The following is a 19446-nucleotide window of genomic DNA, read 5'->3' as shown; positions in this document are numbered from 1 at the left end:
AAAAAAAAGAGTCTTATGAGGACTTTCTTGCCTGGGCTGGCTTCAAACCACAATCTTCAGATCTCAGCCTCTTGAGAAGCTAAGATTACAGGTTTGAGCCACCAGTGCCCAGCTAAGATTTTTTTAAAGTATCTTTTTTTGTCCACGTGAATCCCCCTTTCTTAAGTCATGACTATATTTATACAAGACAAACTGTTCTAAACCTTAAACACTTAATAATTTATACACTTCCCCCACCATTTCCAAACTGAAAGTTTCTGCTGAACATGATAATGAAATGGAACAAAAAGTTATATGAAATTTACCTTTGTTTCTCTTCTTACCTTCAGAACACTTTTCATTCTCTTACTATTTGATTAGCAGTTCTAAATTCCCAGGAAACTTGCAAGTCTTGCATTCACCTGCAACTGACAATTATTTAGCAACCTAAGCCTTTTACAAGCAACTCTAATAAAAAATTCTTTGAAAACTTCAAATATTTAAATTGAGCCCATGTCATGGTTGATCTCATATAAAACAAAGAAAACATTTATCTTCATATGGTTTTCATGAAAGACAAATGCCTATCCATTGACCCAATGCTTTCTGAGATAAGAAAGGAGCAGCCGGCTCTTGGTTTGAATATTCATCAGTTGGGATGCTGGAATTCTGAACACACCAGAAAAAACACCTGATTTGCGTCAACCCTGCTGAATTGTGACAAAGTTACCACAAGGTATCCAAAACAGACCTCAGATACTCATCTTACGATGTTTAAAAAAATTCATTTTCTTCCCATTTCCATCAACACCAAAAAAGAAATATAATATCCAATCAAAATATTAAAGGACAACATTAGCATTACAAATATTCCCTTTTTAGTGTTGTCTGTGGATGATATATACATTCTAGACAATTTTTGTACCCATGTGAAAATTTCAAAAAAAAAAAAGGAGAGACTCAAAAACATCATGCAAGACAGAAGGGCATCATGCAAGACAGAAGAAGTCATGGGAAATAGGACAAATAGAGAAAGTATCAGCCACTGCACGCTTTAGGACAGTGACTTTTCTCAACACTTACTTAAAATACAGGTTTTCCAAAAAAGAATTTGCCTATTTAAAATACAGTATCCAATGGACCAGATCTCACAAGTGAACAACATCTTCTCAAATATGAGAAAATATAATTTGTATTTGGGCTCCAATTAGGTTAATTTTCAAAATAGTTGTCATAAATAATATTTCTATAAAAAGTACTGGGTACTCTGTGAGCAGATATTTATCCAGAAACAGTGCAAACCCAAATTCTCAAAATCTCTGATTTCTGATCTATATCAAATATTTTTCCCTTAGTGTTTAGGACATTTATACTCTTAAACTCACTGTGAGATGGAATCCAGACCATAATAGTGCTTTTCTTTTTCCATTTGAACAATAAAATATGAATCTGTATTCAGCCACAATGCCTGAACCTTCTTAAGTATCATTCATGTCAAAGCAGGAATATATCTTTTGTGCTTTATATGCTTTTAGTATTGGAGACTCTTCTAACTACTGGACCACCGTTAGTGCAACACTATCCTGATACAAACTGACAGAACTTGCTATTAGGATGCGTAGCTCTCATTTCCATTTTTATTTGACTTTTGCTATTATGTTACAACCACCTGTCCAGGATACAGCACCTGGTCTCATTATCTATTACAGGAAAGTACAGAAGACATGTATGCTGATTTGGAAAAAGGTTGGGATTTTGAATACACATCCATTCACTCCTATTAGGTCATTGTTGAGAAGTATAGTAGGAAAAAATTATTTTTATTTTGGATGCACCAAGAGCATCTGTACAGTGTTGGAGTAAAACATGCAGTCACCTAGTCCCTAGTGGAACTTCGACCCTCTGTAGGTTGGGCGAGACAACACAGGAAATGATTTGCATCATTATTGCACATTATTAAAGCAAGCATTCATCCTTCAGTCTGAGAAATTCTACTGTGAAGAACTGTAAAATCTGGGAACCTAAAAGACTACTCTATATACAATGTTTGCTGCATACGTGCATTCCTGCTGAAAACAACCGAGTTCACCAGTCCACATCAGGTCATGCACACAGAGCACAGAACATCCAGAAGAGAATGCTGTGATCACTGCACCACAAAGAAACAGCTGATATTTTGCCTCCTCTTTTTCAAAAGCCTGGACCATGTTGCTTTCCCAAATATATTACCATGTAGTTAGAGAGAGCCCCCACCATGGCAAGCAGTTTAGGTCAATTAAGTAAAACTCTTAAGTTAATGATGGAGGAACACAGCAAACATGTGTGCCCCTGATATGTGAAGGTGTGGATTGCAATTCCCACCAGCCTATTTCACAGCATTCTCTTCTATCTCTACACCAACTGCTATTTTATTAAAGCACATGGCTACAGTTAAACTGACAATTTCTGTACTCATGTTGTTGTCGTCATTGTTGATACTCATTCACCTTTAAGAGCTGTAGTCAAATCTGATCTAAACAAATAAGAATAGAATCTGAGATTTTACAAATACCAGTGGTCAAGCAAAGGTATCATCCTCACTACAAAAGCAAAAACAAAGTCTTAATTTAAGGGGGATTCATAATGACTTCGTTTGTCTTGTACCTACGGTAGGTAGATAGCATAGTGTGGCGTAGCAAGGAGACATGGTCCCCTGAAAATGTCCATAATGGTCAACTAAACTCTTATGCCTTCAGAAAAGAAAACAGAACCCAAGGCACAATGTATGTGCTCCAGGAGTCCCAAAATGGAGGCCTATCTTGGAGGCATGCAAATAAGCTCCAAGAGAAATTCTCATTGCCAACCTTTTTGTGTGTTATAGAAATGATCATTTCACACTTCTTCAGCCTGACTGTGGCAACTTGTGTTTCCATTCTGGTGTAATAGGCCAGAGATATTAAGAAGTTTGGAGCTTCTTTCTAACTAGAAAAGCTCAAAAAGGTGAATAAAACAGACCAAAGCCTTTTCTGATTTTGACATTATCTTTTGTGTATTAGCGTGTATATGCTGTTAGTATAACAGTATTCAAATTACTGGCGTATATTTTCAACTTGATGCAAACCTAGCACCTTCCCCCCAAAACTAAATGTTATATTGCAACATTTGAAATGTATGCATCGCTGGGCAACTTCATAAAATATACTTCAGTGAGGAAAAAAAGGAAATCTCCAGATATTTACAAATGAACATGTATTTTGTTCTCAATGTTAATCATTGAAGGGACTGATTATAGCTGTCACAACTGCTTGTGATTTCTTTTTTAGCTGAACATAGGCACTTTCTAAGAAGAGGATTTAATGACCCAGAAGACTATGAAATTCAGTCTTTACCCTCTTTTGTTAAGTGGATCTTCCACAGAAATCTATTGTATCAACTCAGTAGAAGTCCAGCAGTATGCAAAAATACTTTAAGAAACTCCTCATCAGAAGAAAACCATAGAAAAAGCAGTTGTCTGAGCAAAGCAACTTAACATCCATCTCTCAGTTGTTTTTTTTTGTGAGTTACCACATTTCATGTGCTGCTGCTACAGACATTAAGAACCTTGTGTCAACAATTCTATACCTGTCTTTTCTTCTAAGTTACAGATGGATTAGTTACAAAAACATGACTATCTGTTTACATTCTCTTTAAAAACGTTGGTATCTTTAATAGCTAAAACTTTTAGATGATTATATTATTTATATGTTGCTTTGCTTAGAAACCTTTTGAATTCACCCTTGAACAAGTTTGGGAGATACAAATGTAGAACATTCATGACCTTTGGAAAAATGGGCACATTTAACATAAACTGTTAAAAGGCCCTTATACCCTGTGGTGCAGTATTCCTATTGTAATATACACTATATTAAGTAAGACTTGAGTATTTATGGTGTTGATAATGTCAGCTTACAAAGATGGTCTCCAAGATGGAGGGAGTACAGATGTCCTTACATAAGAGCTAATGATTACTACCTAAGTATAATGCTACAAAAGGAGAGGTATCGTTGAGTGGAGATGCAATTCATGCACAAAACCCAGAGCAATAAATTCTCAATATCCCACACTGCTATATGATGTAGGCAACAAAACAGTCATTTAAGTGGAACAAACCTTGCCTGCAGGGGAAAATAACCTAACACTAAGCTACAGAAAAATATCCTATGGAAAGAGATCATAAAAATGGTCCTAACACTTTAAAAAGTTGAACTCTTCCTTGGCATTGATCTATAATTTTAACTTAACAGAAGAGTGAAGAAATGGCAGGTCAATACTTAACATACTCAGCCTGAGATCAAATTGGTCATGGCAACATTGGCAGGTTGGACCCTGATTCTTCAAATATTACATTGCCTTAGTTAACAAAAATCATACTTTTTATTATCATAGAGATTATAAATGTAAAGTGTGCATGCAGTCAACTGCATAATATACAAGCAATATCTATGTGTATTTTTTAAATAATTGTCTTCTTTGGCAGGCCAGAATCCAGCTGGACATGCAGTATGTACATATCAAAATCCATATTGTGTTCATTATATTGAAAGCAAGTGAAAATATATATATATGTATATACTACATATACACACATATGTATATAGATGTATATACTATTTTTAATATATTAACAAATATATATGTATATATATATATATATATATTTTAAAAGTGGATTTCATCTTTGTCAGACTCAGGTGACTCAGGCCGTGAAACACTAAAAATATCCTGACATGGAATCTGGGGAGGTACTTGGAGTGGCATTTGGGATTTGGGAGAAGAGGTCTGGGGTACACTTTTTTCGGACAGTATTTTTAAAATTTCTGCCACCTGCTTTTCTAGGGCAGTCATTCGGCAGCTGAGCAACTGGATGTCCTCCTTGAGTTCATGTTTTACTTCCTGCAGGGTGGTTTGTAACCCTTGTTCAGGGATGGGATAAAAGGGATGTTTGGCGTCTGCCTGAATGGGACTATGCTCTAGAGGACTCCGGGCCTCACCAGCCTTGTCCAACCGAAGGTCACTTTTTGTAATCCCACTGTCGCAAGAATCTGTTTTCCGTAGTGGGTTTTTGGTCACACTGTTCTCTGAGTCACTGCTCTTGGGGTCCTCTGACAATAGCCCCATGGACTCAGCTTTGGTGACGTTGTTCCAGTCTTCCTTCTTCTCCTCATGGGCTCCCATATTGTTCTTGAGTCGCAGCCAGCCTTTACCGTTTCCATTTTTCATTCTGATGGGGCTGTTGACTTTGAGACATTTGGGGTCAGCACCACCGTTGGGCTTGAGTTCCATGGCGTCTCGGTTGTTCTGTTTGAGGGACTCGCTGGTTTTCACATAGGCCAGCGATGTCTGGATGGGAGTAATCTGCGACACGGTCACCACGCTGGTGCCAGTGATGGAGGCTCCATTCTGCAAGGAGCGGCTTTCTACCTGGAGCTGGTTCCTCTCCGGGTCACTCTGTGTGGAGCCCTGATTTCGAAGCTCCTTCTGCTGCTTGAACTTCTGGAAGAGCTTTCTGACGGGGTGGTCCACAGGGATGCTCAGAGTCACCTCGTTCTTCTGCCTGAGGCGCTCCTCCTCCTCCTTCTTCACGTCGCTGATTTTCCGGAAGATGATCTGTGGGATGGGAAAGATGGACAAACTGTGATTCCAAAACCAGGTGGCTGTATCATCGCAGGACACTGCACTGCCCAGGGTTTGCAAAACGCCACCCGGCAGTGCAATATCCTTATAACCCAACAGAAACATGGACCGCCCGGCTCTACTCCCTTCTGTATCTGATGGGAAAGGTGTTTTAGACCCTGAATAGAAAGTTCTTGGCTTCAACTTTGATCTTCCAAATTGGTTCCCGTGGAAGAGAAAATATAATATCGATGTATGTGCATGTGTGCAGACATACAGATGGAAGGAAACATATTTTCCTATAATACATACCATTCTCATCCATATTTCCTCTTCCCATATAAAAATATGATTCAAAACTACTTTTAATGTTATCCTTTACTTATGGAAAGACAGTACAAGATCTAGGCTACAAAAGTAAGGAAAAGTTCGAGTTTGCCAGTTTGACTTTTCATGGGATCCCCGAAGAAACTAAGTTGGCTGAGTAAAAGTTTCTGAAAGGCAAATGCCAGCTTAACCTCAAAGGCTTACAAACCTCCATCACTCAAATATCCACACACAAGCTGGAATGAGGCCTATGAAGCACTTTCTCATCAGTTAAAGGTTGGACTTGTTAGGCCTCAGGATTCTTGGGATTTTTAAAATATAAAATCAAGTATACAGCTATGAGAGGTTAGAAGGATAACTTCAAATAAATAAGCATGACTTCATTAAAAAATATTGGGTGATCCCATTATGAGAAATTAAGGAACATTGGCTATCTGAGAAAGTAATGTCTATATTTTCAGTTAAAGGCTAATTTAGTAAGTATGGGATTCTTGCTCAGATGTCTTTTAAAGCAACTGTGGGTAAATGCTGAAAGGAAAATTCAAGTGGAGTTAATGCCAAGTAAAGCACTTTCAGAATCCATCCTACGACCTAAACAAAACTACTTATCTCCAAGACTCTCTCCAAGTCGATGATTAGAACAGAGATGTATGTAGAACACACAGCCTCCACCTATGCTAGACACTCAAAATGTGTTGGCTCTCTTTTCTTAGATGCTCATAAAATACCATGGTACTACCTTCTGATAAATCAGCACCTCCCTGGAATTACAGATAGTCACTGATTCCATAGCAGAAACCAGTAGTAAGGAGGGTCACAGTTAGAAAGAATGGAGAGGCAGTAATCCTTCGAGGTCAAACCAACTATATCAGGCTTGATGCACAAAATTCAGTCCACCAAGTGAGAATCATTATATTTTAAAATAAAGAGTCTCTAAGTTCAATAGCTGTCTGTAAAGGCCAATATACATTTTCCACTCTAGTAGGACATGAAGTTGGTGTTGTTGGTTTTTTTTTTTTTTCTTCTTAGCTAATGTAATACTAATCTCCAAGTCTGACATGGAAGCTCCAGCAATTAATTAGAATTTTTTTTCAAAGGTTGACACACTTCTTATCTTTCCTACATAAACCAAGTAGAGTAAGATTTAAGCTATTAACACTCTACAAGACTAGACAGAACAAACATGGAAAGGCAGGAACTATTCTTCTGTCTCATCCTTTCCATTGTAAAAACATGTACTTTGGTTCTATGAACTAACATGAGAGGAATAATGTAAATGCCCATACCCCGGTTCCAATTGACCTCAGTGCTTTCTTTTTACACACACACACACACACACACACATGCACACACACAGAGACGTGTACACATACATGCACAAATTACTTGTCTTAAGAAAGACCACCTTGTTGTAATGTGGTAACTAAGAATAGCCTAGATATTTGGAAGGAGCCAGGAACTGGGAATAAGCAATCTACTTAAATTTTCAGAGAAGGGAAGCAGGTTCTTGGCACACGGGAAGATCAGATAAAATGTAGGACGTGTCCTAAGCAATATCTAGGACATACTACAAGAGCACTCATTATTTATCTAATAAATACATATTTGTCTATCTGAAATTTAGCTGGAAGCACTTGATTTTTGTTGTCCTCATTTGGCCACCCTTGCCTAAAATGTGCACTCTCATGGGAAATTCATAGCTTAAAGAAACCACAGTGAAAGATTTGGTAGCCCTAATGACTGAGAATTTATAGACATCTAAGGCCAGGCTTTTATTTTCTTGGATGTATATCCTGGAACAAATACCTTAAATTCAAGGTAATTAGTGATGTTAGATTGTAATAAGTCTATGGAAAATGTTAAGAAGTCATATTTAGCTTTCTTAGATTAATAGCTGCCTGCCATTGTCCCCTAACCAAAACAAAGGTGTTCAGAATGCTAACATTAAGCTGAGAACAAAGACTCTAGATATCACAACACCTCGTATAAAAGGAGTCCTGGCACGGGCTCAGACCCAGACGGCATCCAGGGACAAGTGGGACAGAATTAAACTAATGTGTTTTTGCCACCCACCAAGAAAAATAAAGGGAACTGGGAGAGAGAAAAAACATTGAAGTCTGAGACATTAGATAAAGGAGTCTTCAATTTTGTAGACTTTTTTTCCTTTTTCCCACAGCAGAAGATTGGGGAATGTGGTGTAATATTAGGCTTAGTTCCCTCAATGTCTGGGGGATAATTTATGAGGATCAGGAACGGCCCTGACTTCTCATCTTGAGTTTATACAACGAGAAGGACACATTCACTTTCTGGAGCCAGTGAAGCATGATACAGAATAAACACATCGCCTGTTTCCAGGGCAAAGACTCCTCTCCTGGGTCCCTGTCCCTCACTTCCTGTGTAATCTGGGTTGGCACAGGCTAGGAACATCACTGAACTCAAGAAGCCACAGAGGGAAGAAATGTGTGATTTTCAGCCTGTAAAAGATAGACAAGGCCAGGCTCCTCTTTGAGGTGGGAAAAGCTATTATACCCTAGAAGGTATCTGTTGCCATGGAAGTTCAGACGCATTGAATATACAACATATAAACAGAGCTTAGCAACTAGGGGTGGGTAACTCATAAAGCCAGTACTGTGAGAAGAGACCACTAACATTCCAGACCTTAAACAACAAGCTCTAGATGCTGAAATAGATCATAACATCTCCCTTCCCTTAGCAGCTCACAGTCTTCAGTCTAGTGAAAGGAGGCTTGGGCAGAAGATAGTAAGATTTCTCCCTCCATATGCCCAGTTTGAACCTCAGCATAATTACTATCATTAACACTTATATGAACTATTACCATATACCAATTGTTAAGCAGAGTTCATCATGTTGTTGATTTGGTGGGGGGAGGGTTGTTTTTTGTTTTGTTTTGTTTTTGTGCCAGTCTTAGGGTTTGAACTAAGGGCCTGGGCTTTTTTTTGCTCAAGGGTGGCACTCTACCACTTGAGCCACAGCTCCACTTCTAGCTTTCTCATGGTTAATGGAAGAGTTTCACAGATTTTCTTGCCCAGGCTGGCTTCAAACCATGACCCTCAGATCTCAGCCTCTTGAGCAACTAGGATTATAGTCATGAGCCGTCAGAGGCCAGCAATATGGCATGTTTCAGTATGCTTAAAGTACCATTCTTACTATGGAGTAATGTGGTATCAGTTTTATGTTCATGAAGGCTGACTACAGTTACCGTGTATTGCATCTTGTCACCATCTTGTTCAGAGGAGCAAGACCAAGGAAGCAAGACCAAGATTCAGAAGTCATTTTGCAAGGAAATGCTTCTTCTAGTCAGAATAGGGAAAGTTGAAATGGTAGAAGATAAAGAAATTATTTGTTAAAATGAAGGTTTTTAGCTTGTCCATTGAATTCTATAGACATAGATATCCCTGCCCAGGATGGCTTTGAACCATATCCTCACATCTCAGCTTCCTGAGTATCTAGGATTATAGGTGTGAGCCACTAGCTCCTGGCTGGTGTGTGTGTGTGTGTGTGTGTGTGTGTGTGTGTGTGTGTGTGTGTAATTGTTTTGTTTTATTAATTGATAGATTATATGGAGCTTATTGAATTAGATTAATGTGGGAGATAATAATAATGATGGTGGTGGTGATGCTCACATAGAAATAATAGCTTACTAAAAGCTATTAAAAGCTAAGTAACTGTATTGTCAAAGCTCATAGAACTCATAAATTTTATAGACCATGACAGACAATTTGCCCCATGAAAATTAGACTGTGTTTGTGACTTTAACTAAGCATTCACTATCCCACAATACTGTGAAATTTGTGAAATTATGTAATCACAATTAAGAATTTGCAAAAAAATAAAAAATAAAAGTTATCAACAGCTTATATAGAGCCTACTGGTTGCTCACGCATTAATATTTCCTCATGTAACTGTCATCACTGTAAGAGCTAGGTCTTAGCATTGTCATGTTACAGTAGTTTGTTACATGTGTATGTGGTTTGTCTTAGACCACACATCCATGGAGATGGACTCTCAATAAATACACATCTGTTCCTCAGGGTAGCTTTAATGCTTCTTCCAGCATTCTGAAAACCTAGCTTCCTGAGTGTGCAAAGTGGGCAGTGGTTCAGTAGCTCTACATTGGCTCTGTACAGAGCACTGTCCATGGAGAACCATCCTGTAAACTGTGGAGTGTGCCATCTTTGCACTACTCTGCTTTTCAAGATACAAGCCGCCTTCCCATAGCTTCTGCTTCCCTTTCCAGCCTCCTAGTATCTTCTTCCACCTCCCTATGTCCTATGCCTCACCTCTCTGCAAGGAGACAGAGAAGATCAAAGCAGGGGGCTTTCCCTAGACGCTGACCCCATCATCAATCTCACTCACACCTACACACACATTCTTTATTAGTTTTTATCTCTCTGTGAATTGCTGTGACTTTAGTCTTCACAACAGTGCCTGCTACAAGGCAAGACTTCCATAAATCAATGGAACTTGTCTGTAATGCAATGATATTTGGTAATTCAATAACCTCATACGCTGAACCGGTTTCTTTTCTTGATGGGTCTGTGAATAGGAATGCATTCCTCTGCAATATGTATGCATGTGTGTGTGTGTGTGTATAAAATATCAAGACATCTAACATAAACCGCTCAGAGAATTTCATAAGTACTGCCTGTAATACGCCCTATCGCTAAGATATCATAATTATAAAAGTAACTTTATCAGCCCAGAACTTAATTTAGAATCACATTGATTTTTATTACTAAGGAAACTACATATCTATGGTAATTATGATACATTACCACTATAGTCAATTTTCAAATTAATTCTGCTGAATGATTACTTTTAAGAAGTGCTTTATTGCCTTTAACTGTTTTTGAGTGTGCCAGTCTTGGGGCTTGAACTTGGAGCCTGAGCACTGTCCCTGAGTTTTTTTGCTCAAAGTTAGTGTTCTACCTCAGGAGACACACTTCCACTTCTGAGATTTTGGGTGATTAATTGGAGATAATATACTCATGGGCTTTCCTTCCCTGGGCTTCAAGGTCTAGATCTGAGTCTCTTGAGTAGCTGGGATTACAACCATGAGCCACTGGCACCAGGCTAACTTTAACTCTTTATCATGGCAGTAATAAAATAATTTAACAATAACATAATGAAAAGATTGAAAATTTTTATTTAGTAAAATTCTTTTAAAATAATGTATTTTATTTAGATGAATAAACAAACCATCCACCCAGCATGTTTGGGGCACTGAAAGCACCTGTGAATAATAAGATTCTTTATAATCCATTTGCTTATATGGCAATGTATTACTGACAGTAAATACCTCTTGCTAATTAAAAAATAAACCATGTGGATTAATTTTAGATAATTATTTCATGGAAATGATGATGATTTTTCTCTAGAAAACAAACACAAACACTACAAAAAGACCCACAAAGGTAATTCTAGCCACTCAGGATTGAAGTTAAACCATTTCAATAATTTGCTTGAGTTGGAAAAGTATCTTAGCTGGCTGCTAGTAGCTCACAATTGTAATCCTAGATACTCAGGAGACTGAGATCTGAGGATTGTGGCTCAAAACCAACCTGGGAAATAAAGTCCATGAGGCCTTTATCTCTAATTAACCAGCAAAAAGAGCCAGAAGTAGAGGTATGGCTCAAACGGTAGAGTGCCAGCCTGAACAAAAAAGCCAAGCAAGAGCACAAAGCTCTAAGTTCAAGCCCAAGTACCAGCACACGCACACACACACACACACACACACATCCACACACACACACACACACAAAACCAAAAAACAACAACAAAAAGAAGCACAAGTATAATTTTTGAAGAAGACGAGAGAATCTGAGTTCATGAGTGTTCAAATTATATGAGTTAAAGCTATGTGAAAGAAACAACGTAAACCTCTGATGTTAAACATGGACTTGAAAGAAATCAGCCCTTTAAAGCTAATGTTTGGTGTTTTCTTCAGTATTACCACCCTAGGGATTTCAACAAATTAAAGGAAATACAGGGAAAAGCTGCAATCACCAATATCAAAGCTATGTTGCTCACGTGAAATTAAACACATATAGAAATATAACCATAGTTGCCCCAAGAAGTAAAACAGGTTTTGAAATTAAAAAAGTAAAATGAAGTAAAAGTAAGTCAGGCACCAGTGACTTATGCCTGTAATCTTAGCTACACAGGAGACTGAGATCCGAGGATCATAGTTCTAAGCCAACTGGGGCAGAAAAGTCTGTGAGTCTCTTATCTCCAATTAACTAGCAAAAAGCTAGAAATGGAGGTGTGGGTCAAGTGGTAGTGCCAGACTTAAGCAGGGGGAAAAGCTAAGGGAAGTCTCTGGCCAAAAAACAAAAAAACAAAACCAAAACCAGAAATAAAAAACCCAAAAAACTACATGAAAGAAACAATGTAAATCTCTGATGCTCAACATGGAATGTTGAAAGAAATTGGCCTTTTAAAGCTAATATTTGGTGTTTTTCTTAGTATTAATAACCTGTTCCCTCATACTTAATATACTGTGTCTATCTTTTGTCCAATGGCAAATCAAATTGCTTTTGAACACCACAAAAAATTACAGATAAAATTTTAAAAGGGAAACTAGGAATCAGGCTGCCTTCATTGGTAGCCTGCATAATAGCCTCTACTGTTTCTGTCAGCAAAGAGGTTTATTTCATTTAAGCTTTTCTTCTCTGTGCTTCATTATGTGCTGTGTAACCCATGCTGGAAGGTTTAATTTATTTAAATGATAAAAGCTTCTTAAACTTAACAGGGAACATGGCCAACTGAGCTTTCTATTTCCAAAGTAGGACATTTGATAAAAAAAAATGATATCAAAATTGAATAATTTGAATGTGTCCTGAACTTCAAAATCCACTGAAGGAAAGGGGGGGGGGGAGGAAGTAATAAAGGTTACAATCATTTGTTTAATGACATAGATTTAGCATTCTATAATTTACAAAAAAAGAGATAGAGGTATTTTCTCTCAAATGGCCCATCATTTTTCAGATCGTGACTAGGAATTGATAGTTACTTCCAATCAAGGAGTAAAGGCTCCACTTCAGTTGGTGCCCCTGGGATCTAGCTGCTTTGGTCATTTGCTTGTGCTGGTTGCTTCCATCAACCTAGCCAACCTTGCCTTTTCCAATTCATTCCAATTTGAACTAATACAACAAGTGAATATCGGAGGCTGTCCAAATGAATATCAGAGGCTCTCAGTTCTTAGTAAAGGCTCCATGAGGGCCTATTTGCAGATGGTCATTCTACTAATCAAGACAATTAACAGAAATAATCCTGCATCATGATGCAGGGTTTGAGGTATTTGAGGTCTGACTATCTTGTTTTACTTCAGCCACTGAAATTGGTAAGCTTTACATGAGCAAAGACTATGCTATCTAGGTCTAATTGATCCTCATAGGACCCAAATAAATTTGAAAGATTTTTATGAATGTTAACTTGAAGCGGGCCTAGCCCCCAAAGACAGAGGTAAAAGTATAAATTTTTTTATTGTGAAAATACTGTACAGAGGGGTTACAATTACATGGGCAAGATAATGAGTACATTTCTTATCAAGCATTGTAGCCTCCTCCTTTGTTTCCCCTTCCCATCCCTTCCCATTCTCCCCCCCAACCCCACCCAATCCTCTTGCTCCCTACCCCCCCCCCCCCCCCCCCCCCGCACCAAAGTTGTAAAGTTTGTTTTCGACATAACGACTTGTACATCTCATTGTTGCAATGGGTCCACCTGTATCCCTATTTAAACGATTTGTTTTTCCCCTTCCCCTCCACAAATTATACCGACATCAAATACAGTGAAAGTAGGGGTTATACTGTGGGGGAGGGACATACAAAGCAACAAATGTAGAAAAGAGAGATTTTTACTTTTTAAAAATCAAATTTCATCTATCCAAATGGAAAGTTGTCTTTCAAAGGACAAGAAAATATTTGTACACCCTATATCTGATGTGAGTGTGGTATGCAGAAGTATTTTAACTCAACAATTTAAAGAAACTATTAATTTTAAATAGTCAAAGAACTCACATGAATATTTATCCAAAGATATACAATAGCCAGTAGGTTTACACAAGTGCACATTATTGGTCACTGAAGAATGCAAATCAAATACATGAAAAAAATCACTTTCTACTCTATGACTTTAAATAAAAACAGAAAATATGTTAAAAGAACACTCCAGCTTCACTGAAAGACCTTTGGACTCTTTCTCCAAAACTAAAACAAAGGAGCCATATGACTTCACAGCTTTACTTAGAGAGATATCCAAGAGAAAAGACAACTGTCACGCAAAGACTCATGCTCAAATGCTTATAGCAGCATTACTCATGAAAGCCAAAAGAGTAGAAGCAACCCAAACATTCATTTACTGTTGAACTGACACACAAAAGAGGATGTATCCATAATGAAATATTATTCAACCATAAAAAGGGGTGAAACAACAATACACACTTCAACAGAGATGGACCTAGAAAACATTGGGCTAAATGGAAGGAGCCTAAAACACAGAAGATGGCACGTGGCAACATTTCACTTTTACCTCTCACGTACTGTATGACATACAGCATGATGTATATACAGACAGTACATGGATGATTTCTGGGTGTTGGTGGGGGGAGGGGAGAGTGGAACATGGTGCTAACCATGAATGAATATGGAGTTTCTTTGTTGGGGGATGACCAAAGTAATCTGAAATGAAGTAGCAAAGATTAGATAACTTTATGACTGTACTAAAAATAGCCAATTGCAGACTTTAAATTATCAACTGCATGATAGATAAATGACACGTTAATAAAAAAAAACCTTACAGGGCTCCTTGTTCAAGAGGGCAAAAGCAAACAGTACTTCAAGAGCAAGATCCTGGTAAAGGCAAGGCCTGTGTCTCTACAGGCTGCTCATCCGTGGAGCGGCTAGAGTTGGGCCAGTGCTTTTCTATATCCCACATTTATTTTGTGCCCCTAAGTGGTGACATGCAGCAGCAAATGAGATGTTCATGCACATCATGAGTGGAAATTCATAAAATGTTCTATACTCCACTTGGGAGTTAGGAATGCATCAGTAAGCAAAGCAAACCTTGTAAATAGTCCACGGAGTATCCAATGGTAACACGGGCTAAGAAACCAGAGTACAAGGAAATAGAGAATGGCACAAGCACTGGGTCTCTAGAAGAGATGTCTGAAGAAATAGGCTGTGAAGACAGCCATGGAGAGGCTGATACCTTGCAGATGGGGGGGATCCCCAGTGAGAAAGAATACATTGCTTTTTTTTGTCTATGTGCTGGTCCTGGGGTTTGAACTCAGGGCCTCCTCACTGTCCTCAAGGCTAGTGCTCTACCACTTGAACCACAGCTCCACTTCTGGCTTTTGGCAGGGAGTGGGGGTGGGACAGGCAGAGATAAAAGTCTCTTGGGCATTCCTTCCCAAGCTGACTTTGAATCTTGATGGCTGTATCTCAGTCTCCTGAGTAGCTAGTATCTTCACCGTGAGCCACAGATACCTGAGTGCATCTTTGAGGATGTAGCACTTGGCATCCGAGAGGAGACTGGCTAGAGAGGAGGCTGGAAAGGTGGCCAAGAAATCTGGACCTGAGTGTGGGGAGAAGTCATGCAAGGACTGGAGAAGTCATCTCATTTATTTTCTAAAAGGATTGGTCACTCTGTTGTGGGGAAAATACACTGTATTTGCTCCTAGCCATTAGGAAACTTAAGTGAACTATTAGGTGAGACACGATGGAGGATTAGACCAGAGAGGCAGAAATGGAGACAGCAAGAAGTGACCACTTTCTGGATTTATTTTGCCAATACAATGGACATGTTTGCTGATGGGATGGATAAACAACCTAGAGAAGATTTTTATGTTATTTTTTACAAGCAGTACTCTCTTTAATTGAATCTAAGCAAAAGGATAAATGGTAGTACCATTCTGTGATGGAATAACTGTTCAATCTATAGATAATGATGGATTTTGTTGAATTTAATAAGCATCATAAATATTCGTGTGTTCCTCTAGAGCCAAAACTGAGAATGGGGATTCTAAGGTTTGTTTGTTGCTGCTGTTTGTTTTATTTATTTATTTTTTGTGTGTGCGGATCCTGGGCCTTGAACTTAGTGCCAGGGCACTATCCCTGAACATTTTCTCAAGGCTAGCATTCTATCCTTCGAGTCACAGCTCTACTTCTGGCTTTTTGGTGGTTAAGTGGAGATAGGAGTTTCATAGACTTTTCCTGCCAGGGTTGGCTTGGCACTGAGATTCTCAGATCTCAGCCTTCCTGAGTAGCTAGGATTGTAGGCATGAACCACCAGCAGCCAACTCTCTATTTTTTTTTTTTTGACACAACATTACAAAATTCTGGTGCAGCAAATTTTTATCTTGGATTTTCCTACTTTTCACAGAACCAAAGAAAGACATACATGTGACTTTGGCCTGTCTATTTGGAAACTTTCTGTCCTATGCCAAATAAAGAGTTTGATTTTATTTTAGTAAAAGGCTACCAGAAAGTTTCAGTTTAGAAACACCTTTTGCAGAAGACTTGATGTTTAAAGAATCTAGGGGAGAAAGCAATTAGAAAACAGTTCCAAGCTTAACCATGACTCTAACTAGCTACGTAATCTTGTGCGGAAGTCTCATGATTGCTCTAGACTTTGTTTATATAAAGAATGATGCAGGGCTAACTACTTTTCAGCTCTATGTCTTTGAATCTGTAATATAAGATGTCAGTATTGGATGCTCAACAGAAAAAAAACAATCTACACTTCTAAATGACTTCTAACATAATTTCTTGCTAGAAGACAACATGCCTACCCCATTTTGTAAGGGTCAGAAATTCCTCATACCAACCGCCAAGCCTTCAGAGGCCCTCTGTAACAATTATAGATCAAGCACACAAGTGCCACTTTTATTTATGTTTTGATTCTGCTTCTCCTGGAGGCAACTGTTCACATGCTGTGCCAAGAGAAGATGAAAATTTGCTGCTAATTACCAAGGTTTGTGCTTCTAAATATTGCTGGCTAGTAATTGAATTGCAGTGTCGAGAGTCGAGTACTAGCTAATAACTTGGTCCCTGTAGGGTTGAACTGTAATTAATTATTCCAGTCTAAGAAGAACAGAAACTCTGCGAGCTGTTTCTTTAGTGTTGGGAGTACCAGGAGTTGGAACTCAACACTTTTACAAGTAGAGCCTGTGTAATGCAGTGAGCTAGGATCCCCAGGAGAGGCTGGGAGGAGACAGAAAGCTAGTGCCATTGGAAGGTCTAGGTACAGAGATCAGCTGCAAGCCCTACCAACACAGACACAGACACACACAGACACAGACACACACACACACACACACACACACACACACACACACACACACACACCACAGCTGCACCTTATATAAGCATTAGTATTAAAAACATACAACAATTTCACTGGTACTTTCTTATATAGGTGTGTCATTCAAAGGTGTCTGTGGTTTCCTGTGTTTCCAAGTATCTTTAAACAGTTAAGGTAGATGTCCAGCTGTCACATTTATGGTTAGTGAGTTATTTTTCTTAAGGGGGAAGAACCCCATATTCTATACATTGTATACATAATAGGAAAAACTATTTCTTACTAACATAACCCAGAGGTAACTAGAGAAGTGGCCTTGCCCGGGCTCTTAGAGCAAAGGTGTCACTAGCCTAGTTGAAACTTCGAGGAGTTTTGGCTCTGAGTGAAAGATACCCTTTGAAACAAGAACTGAATTTCTTAGTTAAGGATTGCATGCTATAAGAATGGAAAAGTATGAGATTTTTGTATTACTGAGAGGCAGATGATGTCTATGCACATTGCTTGCATAGGGAATGTGAATGAGTAAGTGCAACTATATTCTATGTTTATGGATTGGAAGACTACTGTTAAGATGGCAAGCCTCTGCAAATTAATTCATAGATACTAATATAATACAAATCAAAAACCTCATGGGATCTTTGGCAGAAATAAGCAAGTTAATTCTACAACTTACATAGAAATGCAAAACACTCATAATTAGCCCAAGCAATATTTACTAAGAAGGAAAAACTGGAAGATTTAATACAACTCCATTATTTCACTATTGAAAACTATAGTAATTAACAGAGGATGGTATTGGCACAAATAGAGCATCTAGCAGCAGCTGCATACTTAAATACATGGACACTGAATAAGAATAAAGGAAAGGTTATAGTATTCTGGGAAAATAATGGCCAGATAGACACAGAGATATGAACCAAGTTGAATAGAAATATCAAAAGTTCTCTTGACCTTTATCTCACACTGTCCACAGTAGCTGAACACAGGCTGCAGAAGTGTTGAAAGTAAAAACCATAAAAAGCTTTTAAAAATACAGAAGAAAATTTTAGAGTAATTTTAAGGTGTGAGTTCTGGACGTAACATTAAAACAGTAACCCAGCTGGGTGCTGGTGGCTCACTCCTGTAATCCTAGATACTCAATAGGGTGAAATCTAAGGATCGTGGTTTAAAACCAGTCTGGGCAAACAAATCCAAGAGGCTCTTATCTCCAATTAAACACCAAAATAACCCAAAAGTGGAATTGTGATTCCAGTGGTAGAGCCTTATATCCAAAGCAACAAAGAAATCATCTTATAAATACGTTAGAAACAATCACATGAAAGAAAAAACATTTGAATATTTATCTTGGGGTTCATTTCACCTAACATCAAAACTTATCTTACTTTTTCTGCTTGTCTCAGACATATACTAGTTATTGCTTTGAAAGTTCCTCCCCCACGGTATAACCCCTGCTCTCACTGTATTTGATGCTGGTATAATTTGTGGAGGGGAAGGGCAAAAACAAATCGTTTGAATAGGGATACAGGTGGACCCATTGCAACAATGAGATGTACAAGTTGTTATGTGGAAAAATGAACTTTACAACTTTGGCTGGGGGTGGGGAGGAGTAGGGGTAGATGGGAAGTGATGGGAAGAGGAAACAAAGGAGGAGGCAACAATGCTTGATAAAAAATGTACTCATTATCTTGCTCATGTAATTGTAAACCCTCTGTAAGGTATTTTCACAATAAAAAAAATTCATTGCCTAAGGGAAATTTGTGACTCATGGCAAAAAAAAGACTTATATCCAGAAACTATAAATAATTGTTGTAAGTCATAGAGAACAAAGTCAGCTCCAATGAAAAATGTGAACATTTGTTAAAGTTATGAAAATAGCCCTTAAATCTGTGGAGTAATTCTCATCTTAATTAGATAAATAGATATCAAAGAAAGTTATCTTAAAGCCACAATATATTACCATTGCATACTCACCAAAATAGTTCAAACAAAAAATAAAATAACAAATAATATAGGAAAACAGAATTTTTGTTATTTGCTGGAGTGTGTACATTCATAGAACCTTGAGCATAAAAGCTAAGGGACAGTGCTCAGGACCTGAGTTCAAGCCCCAGAACTGGCATGCACACACATACACACACACACACACACACAACAACAAACACACACACAAATACAAGCCATGTACGAGGA

At 38.3% G+C, this 19446-nt stretch overlaps 1 protein-coding gene across 1 annotated transcript in view; it reads right to left on the bottom strand.

Moving 5' to 3' along the window:
- Positions 1-3698: 3698 nt before the first annotated feature.
- The window catches only part of Kcnh5 (potassium channel, voltage gated eag related subfamily H, member 5), a 275839-nt gene continuing 260091 nt past the window's right edge, over positions 3699-19446 (bottom strand). The window contains exon 11 of the mRNA XM_013013844.1: positions 3699-5604. Coding sequence (XP_012869298.1) covers positions 4657-5604 — 948 coding nt within the window. The 3' untranslated portion in view covers positions 3699-4656. The remainder of the gene's footprint in view (positions 5605-19446) is intronic.

The sequence above is a fragment of the Dipodomys ordii genome, unplaced genomic scaffold (assembly GCF_000151885.1).
Source record: "Dipodomys ordii isolate 6190 unplaced genomic scaffold, Dord_2.0 Scaffold2, whole genome shotgun sequence".
NCBI classification, from domain to species: domain Eukaryota; kingdom Metazoa; phylum Chordata; class Mammalia; order Rodentia; family Heteromyidae; genus Dipodomys; species Dipodomys ordii.
This window is presented reverse-complemented; position numbering and strand designations above follow the sequence as displayed.